Consider the following 14,685-nt stretch of genomic DNA (forward strand, 5'->3'; position numbering starts at 1 on the left):
TCTTTCATTCAGTGTTTAAGGTTCCTCCATGCTTTTTTGTGATTTCATACTTTACTTCTTCTCTCTCTCTGTGTGTGTGTGTGTGTGTGTGTGTGTGTGTGTGTGTGTGTCTGTGGGGGTGTTACTGAGGGCTGAAACCAGAGTCTTTACATGGAGCCACATCCCTAGCCCTTTTTAACTTTTTATTTTGAGATGGTGTCTCTAACTTTCCCAGGCTGTATTCAAACTTGCAATCCTCCTGCCATAGCCTCCCAGCCTACTGGGGTCACAGGTTCATGTCCCCACACTTACCTACAATAGAAATTTATTATCCCACAGTTCTGGAGGCCAGAAATCCAGTCACAATCACTGGCCTGAAATGAAGATGCAGGGTCCCCCCACCTGTACCTTTTCTCAGTCCTGACCTTCCAACCCAGAGCACCTTGATCAATCTGTGATTTATCCAGCTGCATGTTTTGCCTGCAGAGACCAAAGTCAGGACATTGAACATTCCCAAGTGCTGATAAAGGTGTATAAGTTATGGCTCAAAACACTGAAGGAAAATGGTCTCATCCCTATGCCAAATTTCTTAAACCTTCTTCTAAATCCAGTACTCCACCCACCCCTGGTGAACATAACCTAAGTAGAACATCCCTTTCTCTCCCTATTCACCACAAGGACAATACAGCCTGCTCTGCAGTTAAAGAGTAAATTCTGTGGATGGACCATCCAAGAGTTAGTTATTCTTGCTCTGAAATCTCAGTTGACCCATGTCAGGACAATTGAGTAACTAACTACCAGTGGGAATTTCCTTACTGTCACTTTTGGGGTGACTCAAGCCAAAAGTCTGGGTGGGATGGAGCACAAGGTGTTGGTAGGACCATCCCTTCTTCAGGAGGCTCTAGGAGAGAACTAATTCTTTGCCTTTTCCAGCTTGTGGTGGCTCCTGCCACTCATTGGCTTGTAGCCATATCACTCTGCATCTGCCTCCACAATCTCATCATCTTCTCCTCTTCTGTCTGTCTGAAGTCTCCCTCTGTTTTATTCTTGTAAGAACATTTATGATTCCATTTTGCACCAGCTTAGATCACCTAGGATCATCTCACCATCTCAAGGTCATAATTACATCTGTAAAGTTCTTTTGGCCATGTGAAGTAGCATTCTGAGGTTCTAGAGATTAGGATATGAAAACTTTTGAGGGGGCCATTATGCAGATATCACAGCTGGCATTATTGGCCAGAAGTGGTGTCATTCACAGGGAGGTCTCTGCAGAGGGAGGCTGGGCTATGGTGTCCAGCAGTGGATGATAACAACTTACAGAGGCCCACTCTAGAGGCAGGGTCCAAAGCTTACTGCCAAGATGCCACTCTGAGATGGTCCTGTTTATTTCTGCAGCCCAAGAGGTGGGCTGTGTGAAGGCTGCAGAGTTGGAGGACAGCACTCTTCAAATGACAGAGGAAGGGCTGTTCAATTGATGAGGCCATGCAAATGCCAAAAACCGTCACCTCCACAGTAGAGTGATCTGCCCTTGTGAAGCCACTACAGGGGCTCAAAGACAGCAATAGACAAATGGATGCAAAGTGAACTGTATGACATAGAACAGCAACAAAATCTCAGTATCTACTTGAACATATGATGTAGAATAAACTTTCTTCTTTCCCAGGACAGTTCCATTTCTTCACTCTTCATTTATAGTTATTTATTTCAAGGTAGATGTCCTGAATCCCACATGGTCCTCTCTGCATCCACTGCTACATTCTCCCTAGTCAACACCATCATCCACTACCCCCCACCAGTTGGGTATGCAAGGAACTTCCCTAGCTGATCTTTCTGCTTCCAATCCATCACTTTGGAGATCATTTTCACTTAGTAGAGGACTGGACCCTCTAGAATTAAAATCACATCCTGCAATTCTCTTATTGTGAACATTTTAGAGCTTTCTGTGGTACAAATAGCTTGCTGTGACATGAGTGCCATAGGTTTGCCATCACTGTCCTAGGGGGCAGACGGATTTGAGTGAATGAATGAATGAAGCAATAACTTTATTTATTGTTGGTACAACAACTGGTGGAATCCATTATTTTATTTTATTGTATAACACCTTCTATTTTTACCTTCCCATTATTTAACAAGGAGAATCTATATAATAAATGGATAGTCACCTGAATTATCAATATTGACTATGGAGAAATACTTCCTATGGTTTTTTTTAGGAGAAGAGCTTTAATCCACAAATAGTTATCAGCTGAAATTTCTCATCAATTCCTAGAAGAAGATAAATGAAGCATCTAAGGACAAACACCTCTGAGGTTTTGAAAACTGTCTCCCCAACCCCTGCTTCTAATTCTTCCATTTATTCACCTCTTCATTTTCCAGGAAATTGTTGTAGAGTGCCTAAACCACGTCAGGCTCTAGGCCAGGCCCTGGGAACGCAGTGGTGAGCAAAAGGGCCAAGCTCCTGCCTTAATGGGCTGTCATGAGGGAGCTGAACTTTATGTTCATTCAATATGAATCCCTATCAAACAAATATATTATGATAAACCAAAATGTCTGCGAGGAAGGAATAGTGAGAGAAGTTAATAAGAGCAGCAAATGATGGGAAAATAAATTTTAAAAAATCAAATTTGCAATTGCTTCCAAGATTCGTCAGAATCAACTTAAGAAAAGAAGTACCAAACCTCACTGATAAAAACTAGGCAACACTGCCAAAGGAAATTAAAGACCTAAATAAGTGGAAACATATATCAGGTTCATGTGACTTGTCATAGACAAGTGCAGAGGATAGAAAAGGAGAGAATCTAGAGTCAAATTGACAGTTGCTGCTGCTGCTGCTATTGTTGCTGTAATACTGAGAATGAACCCAGGGCCTGTGCCTGGTCTGCCACTGAGCTACATTCCTAGCCCCAACCCCTTTCTTTAAAAAATAGTCCTCCTGCCTCAGCCTCCTGGGATTACAGGCATGTGCCATCAAACTGGGCTTAGAACTATTTTTTAAGGAGTTCTAACATCAAAGGGTTGAGTAAAATAAGGTTACCTAACAAAGGAAATTAAGAAGTGACCAGTTGAAAGAAGAGAAAAACCAGAAGGCCACAATGTCCCAGAATTTATGGAAAGAGGATGTGTTTCAAAAAATTACATTAAATACTAATTGAATGAGAAAAAAATGTCCAGTGGATTTAGTCACATAGAAGTCACTGCTACCTTTAGGAAGAGAAGATCCTATGGAAAGATAAGGCCAGCAGACAGATTAGAGTTGACTGAGGAGGACTAAGAACTAAGGGCATGAATGTGACTCTACAGAACTTTAATCAGTCCAGTTTCTTATTATAATAATGTTATAATGACAATAAAAAGAAATTGGGCTTGGAAGACGTCGTAAAACCTATGACTTTTGTGAAATCTTACCTAGTGAATTTAGCCTGAGGTTGCATTTCCTTTTCTTGTGGTATAAATGGGCATCCTGAGTCATGAGTTCAAGTTTCATTTTGTTATGTTACCTTTGTAGCTATGTTGAAGACAGCAGAGTGACATCTTCCGCTACTATGACAGAGGAAGGCACGGGGTTTGGTAGGGCTGGGGGTGGGGGAGGACTCATACTTTCCAATAAGCTTCTGTTTGCATTTAAATCCAGATCCTCATGAATATTTATTGAAAATGATAAAAGCAAAATGACACAAGTAAACTTGGTAGCGAGCAACAGAATGGGGAATTGTACCTCTAGTTTCCCTGTTTATCTGGAAAGTGCCTATGGGGACTGAGAAAGGGTAACAAAAGAAGAAGTAAACATTTTTTAGTTCTAGAAAACAGCAGAGCTGAAGAGAATGAAAAGTTAAACATCAAGGTAACTGAATCCAGGGTCCTAGGCCACAAAAAGAATAAAGGAATAAAGGAATAAGAGATCAACAGGAAATCAGCAAGTCCTAAGGAAAGAATGGAGATTCTGTAAGGAGGGATCAGGCCCCAGATGGTAAAAGAGACACCCATTGTCTAGCTCAGGAGGAAAATGGGGGGCTGAGAGTATGGTTCAGTGGTAGAGGGCTTGCCTAGCATTACACAGGGTCCTGGGTTTCATCCCCAGCTCTGCAGAAGTAACAAACAGAGCCATGTTGTGATGGTCCTTATTTCCTTGGGTGTATATTGTTCCTTGTTGTTGTTGTTGTTGTTGTTGTTGTTGGAGACAGGGTCTCCCTGTATAGTTCAGGCTGTCCTCACCATGTAGCCCACACTGTTATCAAAATCACAGCAGTCATCCTGCGACACCCTCCTGAGTGTTGTGTTTACAGGCATGGACCACCACACTTGGATTTCTTGGGAAGGACACAGGAGCTTCTATTCTGGAGCTCTAAGCAAATCAGAGAGGGAAAAAAAGAGAAAAGGACAGGGGTAACTCAGTCTAAGAGAGAGGGAATATCAGAGGGAAATGACCACTCCTGTGAGGAACCACGTGGGCATTGGAACTAGGGTTTCTTGGATTCCTAACACTTTCCCAGTAAGATAGCATATCCAGTCCTCCAGATATTTTACCAAATAGCTCTTGGTCTATGAATCAGCCCAACAGGCTTGAGAGGGGGACAAATTTAAGGACACCCATTAAATGCTAAACCCTGGTCCATGCACTTTGCATCTTGCAGTCTCATCAAGTTTTTTCAGAAACCCTGTAAGGTTAATATTCCCATGTCTACTTGACAGAAAAGAAAATAAAAGGTCAGAAAATTGATCTGCTCAGAGCCCTAATAAAGGGACTTGGATTTGAGCCTACATCTGCATGACCTTAAATCCCACGCTATTTCTACTATAATAAGACAGAAGTTAGGATCCTAGAACCAATCTATTTCATCTGAGAGACACAGGAAAATTGTTAGGGCAGAGGGCAGGAGACCATATATACAGAAAAGAGAAAATTGAAGAATTAAAGGAAGCAGGGAACCTCTTTTGATAATGAAATTGACATACTAGACACTAACAGAAGAAAATACCTAGTAAAGAGAAAAGAAGAGAATTTGACTTGGGGACTTGGTAAAAATGCCTGGAGCTAAAATAAAAAAGCAAACAGGAAGATAGGACAGAAAAATCTGTTTGAAAGTCGGAGAGAGGCTCTCCAGGGAGAACCTGGAGATGCAGAGGCCCTATACTTTGGGTTAGGGAGGAAACAGTGCTCCTTTTCTCTGCACTAGTCACATGACCCCAGGGGGTATAAAAAGCTAGGTCCCTGCAATACTTTCCTGTGTGAAATGGGCAGCAGCAGTAGCCAAGGTGCTGTTCTTTCTCCGCGGCAACCAGACTTGCCTTCAGGAATAACCCCAAGGAGCCATCTATCAAGAACAGAGACAAGGCAAGATGGCTGAGTGCTTGTGCTCTGGGACTTGATTGCAGGATCAAACATTTGATAGGAAAGTGTTGGGAGGGGGCAGTGCTGGGGAACCGAAATATGAAGTACAAGAGTTAGACTCCAACTGTCCTGTGTCTGACTGGGGACTCCAGAGAGGATGGATGTGTGTGGGCAGCAAGGGTTAACAATACAGTGGAAATTGAGTCACCCATGAAGAATTGGAGTTCTTCTATTTATAGATGAAATACCAGGCTCACTTGCAGCCTGTGAGCCCCAAAGCACAGTGCTAACTCACACTTCCTCCCACGCGGCCCCAAATTCCCCTTTTCAGTACTTCCCCAGAATAGGTGAACAGGCATGCATAAGGCAGAGAAAAACTGGGTTCTGCAGAAGAGGACAGTAGGGAGGCAAGGACAGCCAGCCCAGGGTCCAGCGTGCCATTGCTCTCTCAGCCTCCTGGCCCTGAAACATGCCTTTTAGACCTCTCCTGGCTGTGATGCCTTCCTCTCCCAGAGACATAAGACGGAGACTGCTAACAGTAACTTCCTGTGTCTGTGAGGCCAGCAGGAGAAAGGCTGGGGAAACTGGAGGGGGAATTCCCTTGGGGAGCCAAGGGTTGGTCTCCCCAGAGACATCGGATGGCAAATGTAATAACTGCTGCTTAATATCCCGCCCAAGGCAAAGTCAATAATTGCTCTGGGCAGTTCTGGCAGGTGGTGTGAGCAAGTAGTGGTGGCAGCAGAGATCTCTGGGCTGGGAAGAAGGGGAGCATGCCGGGGAGGATGTCTGCCTCCTGAACCAGAGGGGACACTCTGCAGGCTGTGAGTGGGGCATCCTAACTCTGCACTTTTCCATCCTCCTCCAGAATGATGCTTGACTGGCACAGCTCCCTGATCCTCACAGCCTACATCCTCATCTTCCTTTCCGGCCTCCCTGCCAACCTCCTGGCCCTGCGGGCCTTTGTGGGGCGGGTCCGCCAGCCCCAGCCTGCGCCCGTGCACATCCTCCTGCTCAATCTGACCATGGCTGACCTCCTCCTGCTGCTGCTGCTGCCCTTCCGGATCATTGAGGCTGCATCCAACTTCCACTGGTATCTGCCTCAGATTGTCTGTGCCCTTACTGGTTTTGGTTTCTACAGCTGCATCTACTGCAGCACGTGGCTCTTGGCGGGCATCAGCATCGAGCGCTATCTGGGAGTGGCTTTCCCTGTGCAGTACAAGCTCTCCCGGCGGCCTATATATGGAGTGATCGCTGCTCTGGTCGCCTGGATCCTGTCCTTCGGTCACTGCACCATTATATTCGTTGTTCAGTACTTGAACGCAACCGAGCAGGTGAGAGACGGAAACCAAATAACCTGCTACCAGAACTTCACCCAAGAGCAGCTAGACCTGGTGTTGCCTGTGCGGCTGGAGCTGTGCTTGGTCCTCTTCTTCATCCCCATGGTTGTCACCATCTTCTGCTACTGGCGCTTTGTGTGGATTATGCTTACCCAGCCTCATGTGGGAACCCAGAGGCGATGGCGAGCTGTGGGACTGGCTGTCGTGACCCTGCTCAATTTCCTGCTGTGCTTTGGACCTTACAACTTGTCACACTTGGTGGGATTTTTCTTAAGGGAAAGCCCCCCGTGGCGGAAGGAGGCCGTGGTGTTCAGCTCTCTCAACGCCACCCTGGACCCACTGCTGTTCTACTTCTCTTCTTCGGTGGTGCGCAGAACTTTTGGTGAAGGGCTGCAGCTGCTGCGTCGTCAGGGCTCCTCCCTGCTGGGGTGCAGGGCCAAAGAGACAGCGGAGGTGACAACTGGGGACAGGGGCATGAATCAAACAGAGAGAATGCCAAGTTCGGATTTCATCACAGACTAATGATTTCCTGGATCTTTGGGGGACACTCTGGGTTACACTGGAGTTGGGCAACCAGGGAGATGGGCAGCTCCCAGACGCAAGAATCCTGAGGCCCAAACTAGGACTGGTAAAACTTGGTAAAAACCTCTCTTGCCGGTTTGGTATCCCTGCCTGCTTCAATTTCCCTTTCTAAGTAAATATAGCTTAATGACATGAGAGAAAATGGTTAGGCCTAGAAATTCTGCCTGGCCGAGATGTCATAAGCAAGGCAGCTAACATGGATTCAGTCTTTGTGAGGAAGTTGGTGGAAGGGAAAGACCCTGGCAGAAGCAGAGTCCTAAAGCAATCTCATTCCAGGCTTAGAAACAGCACCTGGACACTGGTCTGGCTGCTGGTGCTGGAAAGAAGCCAATGGGAAAGAGACGGAAGAGAAATACGGGCAAGGAAGGGCAAGGGAGTCTCCAAAAGGTGCAGAGCCAAGGGGACCAGAAGGGCTTAGATCTCTACTGCTCCGGCTTCACTGTATCAGTCTGACGCATTGTTTTGTATGTGTGCTTCTTCATCTTCATGGTATCCTGTCTCCTCCATGAAACTGAGGTCTGGATCCCTTCCTCCTTCGTGTTACCCCACATGTTGTGCATGTTAGGGTGAAGAGGACAAACACAGCAGGGAGGACCAGGTGGAGCAGCCAGGGGGACGAGGTGATCCAGTGGAAACCACGGAGACCTCTGCAGATGGAAATGTGATGAGGGGGAAACAAGTGAGCACATGATGGAATCTTATTACATTGAGGACGAGGGAAGGCTGCACTTAGAGGATGCAGGCAAAACGCACCTCAGAGCCACCCGTCTACGCCAGAGGCTTAAAACAAGCTCCCCCTGCTCAGAAGTCCAGTTTCCTGCCTTCAAAATTTTTCTTTCCATCATTTATCATCCCTTTGCCTGCTTTATGCCTTCTCCCTTCCTAATCCTGCCTCCTTGACTCATTTTTCCATGGTAGGATCCCTAGCTGAATTAACAAAGTCTCCAGCCCCCAGCTTTGTGGTTTGTAGCTTGAACTGCATATCAGTTACACATGGGGATGTGAAAATAACAGAAAGCCACCTTCACCCTACTGCCAGGATCTGGGGCCCCAGCAGTCAAGCCTCACTAAGTGATTCTCAGGAACCAAATCTGCCTAAAAAATTATTCTTCAGAGTGACTTTTTCTGCATTTACCTCCCTCTTCACCTCCATCCCATACTCCCACTTTTTTGACCCCTCTTATAAAATCCCACTCAATATTAGCTTTTTCCAGAAAGTCTTTCTTTATTACTCCTCCCACCCACCCATAAGCTCGTTTTCTGGTTTCCTTCTTCAAAGAAGTCTGGACCAGCACCCTCTGAGCCCTGGCTTCAATACTTGGGCATCTTACTAGCATGTCCAACCTTTCCAAGTCACAGTGATAAAGATAAGGTACATCTCCCAGGAGTATTTTGAGGAGTGAAATGTGATTCTGAGTTCTATCCTTGGTGCATACACACACACACACTGTCTCTCACACTCAAAACTATAGCTATAAAATTGCTGAGAAATTGTAGGGCATTTAGCTCTAGAAATATCAATTTGTGTGAGCACAGATGTTTCTTCACTTCAAAGACATATAAGTAATAAATCAAAAATCTTTGAAATAATATTTTAGATAATTGACTAAAGAATGGTTTAGCAGGACTATGTGAGAAAAATCTGGAATGTTTCAGTTTATGAGTCCTCTGTGGATTAGTTTCTTTAAAAAGTAACTTGACTTAGATGGCATTAAAAGAAACAAGTTTCAATTCAATAAATTGATAATAACAGCACTCCACTTGGATGTATGTACTCATGCTCATTACTGACACAATTGTAAGAAGGACACTAATTCAGAGGACTGAACCCTCGAAACATTAAACAAAGTGTTTTAGAGATTTTAAACAACATAACAGTAATAATAAGGCATAATAAATTCTAGACATGATGCCAGAGAAGGAGCCACAGAGAATTAAGGTAATTTTTCAAGGTCAGTAGGTAAGAAGGAGTCTGAATCTAGTTCTTCTGACTCCAAGATGTCTGCTTTTTCCACTGCTATGGGAGGAGGAAGTAGGAGAATGCTGCCGTGTGGCTGTGAGGTTGGGACATGAGGACGCCCATTCTAAGGGGAGTTACTCTACCTAGCTGCATAGCAAAGAGCAAAGATCACAGCAAGAGACTGCAAACAGCTGGAGCTGTTTAAACAGAACTGACTCCCGCAGCCAGGTAGCTAGTCTCTTAATTTCCAGGAACATTCAAGCAGAAATTAGCAACCACTCATGCTAGGACACCGAGGAAACACGCATCTGATAAGCGCTGACTGAACTGGCCAGTGACTTCCCATTCCAAGATTCTCAGGTTCTCTAGCTACGCAGTAGCTCCTGTTAACTGGGAAAGTACAAAATAAAGTCATTTGGGGACTCGGGATTGTCAGGAAGTAGCCACAGCTGATCTGAGACTTTCACAGTGAGGCTTTAGCTTCTTGCAAGTATGTAACTTCTTCAGATCACTTGATATAACAATCCATTTCTTCAATGGGAAATTAGTAATTTATTTGTTCAACAAACAGGCATTGAGTACTATGGATGCTCCTTGTTTTATGCTGGGTGTTTGTTCTGATAAACCCATCATACCTGTAAAATACCCTAAATCTAAAAGGCATTTAACACATCTAGCCAACTGAACACCATAGCTTACTGACACAGAGCACTGCAGTGTGTAACTCCTGCAGCTTGTAAGAGAAATTCGTACTGCATATCATCACTAGCCTAGGAAAAGATCCGAATCTGCAATGCAAAGTATAGTTCCAGGGAATGAATTTTGCACCACCTTAAATTTGAAAAATCCTTCGCTGATCCTTCTTAAGTCAAAGACCATCTATATAGGCCAGGTGCTAGGGGCTAGAGATACCCAGTGAACAAAAGAAACTTGCCCTTACTGGGGCTTCCATTCAAGTAGGAAGAATAGAGAGGAAACAAATAAACAAGTACACAAGCAAGGTCGTTTCAGACAGGAAAATGGGACCTAGCTACAAAGGAATAGAAATAAAGTTTATGAGCAAGTAGAATGGGAGGCAGAGAAGGTTTAAAGATTCCCCAGACAAAGGAAAGGCATTTCTACAAAAGCCCATGGGAGGAGCAGCCTTATCCCCCCCCCCAGTCTTTTTATTTCATTTTTATTTTTAAACTATTTTTATGGAGATGTTTCTGATACATGACAATGACATCTCATACATGACAATGACATCTGCCTTGGGGAATTGGGACATATACATATCACATCTTAATCACCTGTGCTTCCCCTTCTCTCCCTCTGCCCCATCTTCCCCCACCTCCAACTCCCCTTGCCATCTCCGCAGTCCATATCCCTGTTCCGATCATCAATCTTTATTTTGCTCTTTATTTTTATTTTGAGTAGGAGAAACCATGAGATATTCAACCTTCTGTGTTTGATTTATTTCACTTAGCATTATTGTCTCAAGGCACATTCATTTTCTTACCAATTTACCCTTCTTTATAGCTGAGGAGTACTCTACTGGCTATTTGTAAAATACATTTTCTTCATCAGTGCAGGAACCGCTGGTACAAAAGCCCTGAGGAGAGAGAAAATATCAGTGACTCATAACCGGAGAGAAGCCCTGTGGGGCTAGAAGAGTGGTTTCAAACCCAAGCTTGTGTTAGGATCACCAGGAGGGTGCTTCAAGTCATAGATCACTGTACTTCTCCCAGGATTTCAGAATCAGTAGGTCTGTGGGTGGGTGTTCTCCAGAGAAACAGAAGCAATAGAAGATATGCAACAAGTGGCATAAAATATATATGGTTCTTTATGAGGACTTGGCTCACACAATTCTGGGGGCTGAGAATCTGCCTCCTGCAACTTGGAGCCCCAGCAAAAGCAGGTAGCTTCGCTTCAGTCTGAGTCCAAAGGCTGAGACCCAAGAGAATGGAGGGGATAAGTTTTAGAATGAGGACAGAAATCGGGTAACACCCTCAAGCTGCTGGACTGAGACAGTAAATTCTCCCATCTTCTGCCTTTTTGTTTTCTTCATGCCCTTAGCCAGTTGGATGGTGTCCACTCACGGTATGAAGGGCGATATGCTTTACCAGCCTACTGGTTTAAATGTTGACCTTATTTGGGAGCAAACTCACAGTATGCCTGGGCTGCCTTTCTAACAAGTGACTGGATGATGCTGACGTTGCTGGGTCAGCAACCACACTTTGAGGTCTGGCCAGTAAAATGGTGAACCAGGGAGTGACAGAAATAAGGTCACAGAGAACAAAGACCAGACCATACAAAGCCCTTTAGGATAGAGAAAAGAGTTCGAATGTATTCCTAGGACTTCCAGAAAGCATTCAAATTCTGGAAAACTTTCAAGAGCTTGAAGAAAGAGAGTAGAATTACCTGATTTCCACTTTTTTCTTTGCCATGCTAGAGATCAAACCGAGGACCTCTCACATACTAAACACATTCATTATCGCTGACCCACAGCTCCTGTTCTGATTTCCATTTTAAGAAGTTCACTATGGCAGCTGTGGGTACGGTCAAGGGAGACAGCTGTCAGGGTCAAAGAGATAATATTCATGATAGGCAAGAAACTGTAGAATACTGTGCAAATGTGCACAGGTATCATCTGGTGAGCAGCTCCCTGAAATGGGGGCTGCTTCCTTTTCCATGAGAATTGGTGACCCAAGGATCAATTAGCCAGGAGGAGGCCTTATAATTTATCTTTCTCTTATTAGGTAAATGCATGTTCCCAGTGATATGCTGGACAATGTTTAATGACCAGCTCTTGGTAGGAGGAGGAATAGGTCAGGGAGGCAGAAGGAGAGAGGGAAGAAAATGCCCTGCTTTGTGGTCCTTGCCAATTTATGTGGGCTGTGCACTCCCCCCAACTCAATTAATTCCTATCATGACACTGAACATGGATTTGGCAAGAGATACTGATAATTAGCTCCTGTGCTCCACTTGGCAGGCAGATCACACCCTCCTGGGGGAAATTTTCATCTTTTCTTGGCTACAGATAGTATAAGGCTCTTGCACAGGGCTTTGGACATGACAAACAGTAGCTAAATATGGCTGATTGGGCCTGATCCAAGACCATCCGGGTAGCCATACAATTGTGAGACTTGTCTGAATCCACTGCCTCGAAGCAGGATGACAGATGGGTAAACAGAAATGTTAGTGTCTGGTTAATGAATAACACAGACAGCAGCCTAAAGCTGCTACCAGGAAACAGGTGGAGGGAGCCGGCTTGGTGTGACCTGTGAGTCCAAGCAGGAAAAGGAGAAGCTGCCATTGACTATTTCACTTTCCCTTTTTGCAAAAGATGTTGCTATGTGTCTGTTTAAGTGCGTAAGATAGATAACCATATTACTAAGTTTTTGTTGGATCATTGAACAGAACTGTTTGCATTCTCATTATTTGATTGTCCACTTTTTATGCTTTAATTTTATAACTTAAACAACTATTTCTAAGAGGACAATATGTAATTTATCAACTAGTGATTTCTTAGTGTTAATTTTTTTTGAAATTCTGTATTAGTTCTACCCTTTTTTCTGTTTTGCTATTTTTTTCTTTAAATAAAAAAAAGATGTTGCTATGCCTCTACCTCAGAAATTCTCAACCACAACAAGAATTCACATATAGTGTGGTTTGTGGGGCGATCAGTGTGGTTGGAGAAGGTAGAAGTGGGGAGGCATGAAGAAGGTTTGAAAGAAAACACACTCCGAGATTCCAGCTCCTCTCCCTCTAGTAGTTATCTCTTTTTCTCTCGTTTTATCTCTGCGGTTAAATAGTTTTGCCCCGGGTTTTTTTTTTTTTCTTTTAGTATTTTGCTCTAGTTACAGGAAATGAGGACTCTTGTCATCTGCCATTTGCACATCCAACCAGAAAATTGGGTCAAAGACCTCTAAGCCATCAGAAACTGTAATCCAATAGCCCACTTGGAAAACTTTGAATGCCTGCCAAGATAAAAGATGGGAGACTAAGCAATGGAAGTAGAGAGCTAGTCCCACAAACACACTCTCCCAGAGATGGACTGTCTGCAGCTCTAGTGGAACCTCAGGCTCCCTCTCTCTAGAGTTGGGCCATCTCCTGCCATCTGTCATCTCAAGCTATGACCAGCCTTGAGAAAACAGGAAAGTAAATATGCTGGTCCTAAATGTAGATGTTTTAAATGAAAAGTCATCCATGTGTAGAGCAGTCTAAAGTTGCTAATATGCTAGAGCAAACACTGAACCATTTGAGTTTCCACAGCTGTGAACATCATCCAACCACAGACATTAGTACGTGTCAGGTCCTATGTAGGTGCTAAAGATACAGCAGTAAAGATACTTGCCAAGATTCCTGCCCTCATGCAGCTTGCACTTCAGTGGGTGAGATGGACAGTCTGGCCAGTGAAGAAGATGCCTGGAGATGATGCTAAGTGCTATGAAGACAACAAAATGAGTTAAGGGTAGAAAATGCCTTTGAGGGGGACAGTGGGTGGTGCTTTTTTATTTTAAGGAGAATAAAACCAAACAAAATAAAACAGAATAAAACCAATCATAACAAAACAGTGAAAATGATACAGGACTTCAAAACAGGATAATAGGAAATCAACAATGGTTACCATAATGTGTCTTGTTGTCTTCAAAATTGCTACCCATACTATCAGACATAATAAAATCAAACAAAAAGAACAGAAAAAATCAATCAAAATAGAACACTGAAGAAAACAAAACAATAAAATGGAATAAATGAAAACAGTGAGGACAATATTGATTTCAAAATCAAGACTGAAGGAAATCCCCCATAGTTGCTACATTGCATATTGTTATCCTCTAAATAGATGCTCAGACTATCGGCTTTAGAACTGCAAAAATAATCAAACAATACCAGAACTAAGTCATTTTCGTACCTCACTTGCTATCAAGTCAGCCTGTGATCTTCCAAATCAACAGAGACAGAAGGGGCTCTTCTTGTCTCCCAGTCTATGCACTGGCTGCCTCATGGGCAGGGCGAATTGGTTTCTTGTTTCTCTTCTTGGCCCTTTGGGTGGCTACTTTTGAACAAGTGATATGTGGAAGCCACACTAAGACGATTATTTGGGCTGTGACCAGAATGACAAGAAGCAACTATGCCAAGAACTAATGGGAGAATGGTCCAAGTCAAGGGGTCAAAGCAAGTGCTAGGCCTGAGCAAACTGAACTTGTGTCAGGAAAGAAAAGCCAGTGTCTGGAGCTTGCTGACCACTGGCAAGGGTCAAATTACAGGGGTCTCAAGGGCTTCTGATAAAATCCACAATGATGTCTCCTCTCCAATTAGCCAGAAAAAGAACTGAGACTCAGACATGTGAATCAACATTTGTAAGATCTCAGCACACAGGCTTCTAGCCCCTGTTTGGGACTACTAACAGGATGCATACTCTCTTTCCCCACTGATCTGTTACCTCGTTGAGGAAGAGAAAAGAGGTCAGGAAGCACAATTCATGTCACAGTGTGCAGGCATTTGGTATA

The 14,685-nt window shown here is 44.0% G+C and overlaps 1 protein-coding gene across 2 annotated transcripts in view; it reads left to right on the forward strand.

The window, feature by feature from the left end:
• Positions 1-12,796, forward strand: part of Ffar2 (free fatty acid receptor 2) — a 16,992-nt gene extending 4,196 nt beyond the window's left edge. For both annotated transcript variants that reach the window (XM_063253374.1, XM_023563697.2), the window contains exon 2: positions 6,174-12,796. In XM_063253374.1, the coding sequence (XP_063109444.1) occupies positions 6,174-7,167 (994 nt within the window). In that variant the 3' untranslated portion in view covers positions 7,168-12,796. The remainder of the gene's footprint in view (positions 1-6,173) is intronic.
• The last annotated feature ends 1,889 nt before the right edge of the window (positions 12,797-14,685 follow it).

The sequence above is a fragment of the Cavia porcellus genome, unplaced genomic scaffold (genome assembly GCF_034190915.1).
Source record: "Cavia porcellus strain 051 isolate PalLab524CR breed Dunkin Hartley unplaced genomic scaffold, mCavPor4.1 scaffold_7, whole genome shotgun sequence".
NCBI classification, from domain to species: Eukaryota; Metazoa; Chordata; class Mammalia; order Rodentia; family Caviidae; genus Cavia; species Cavia porcellus.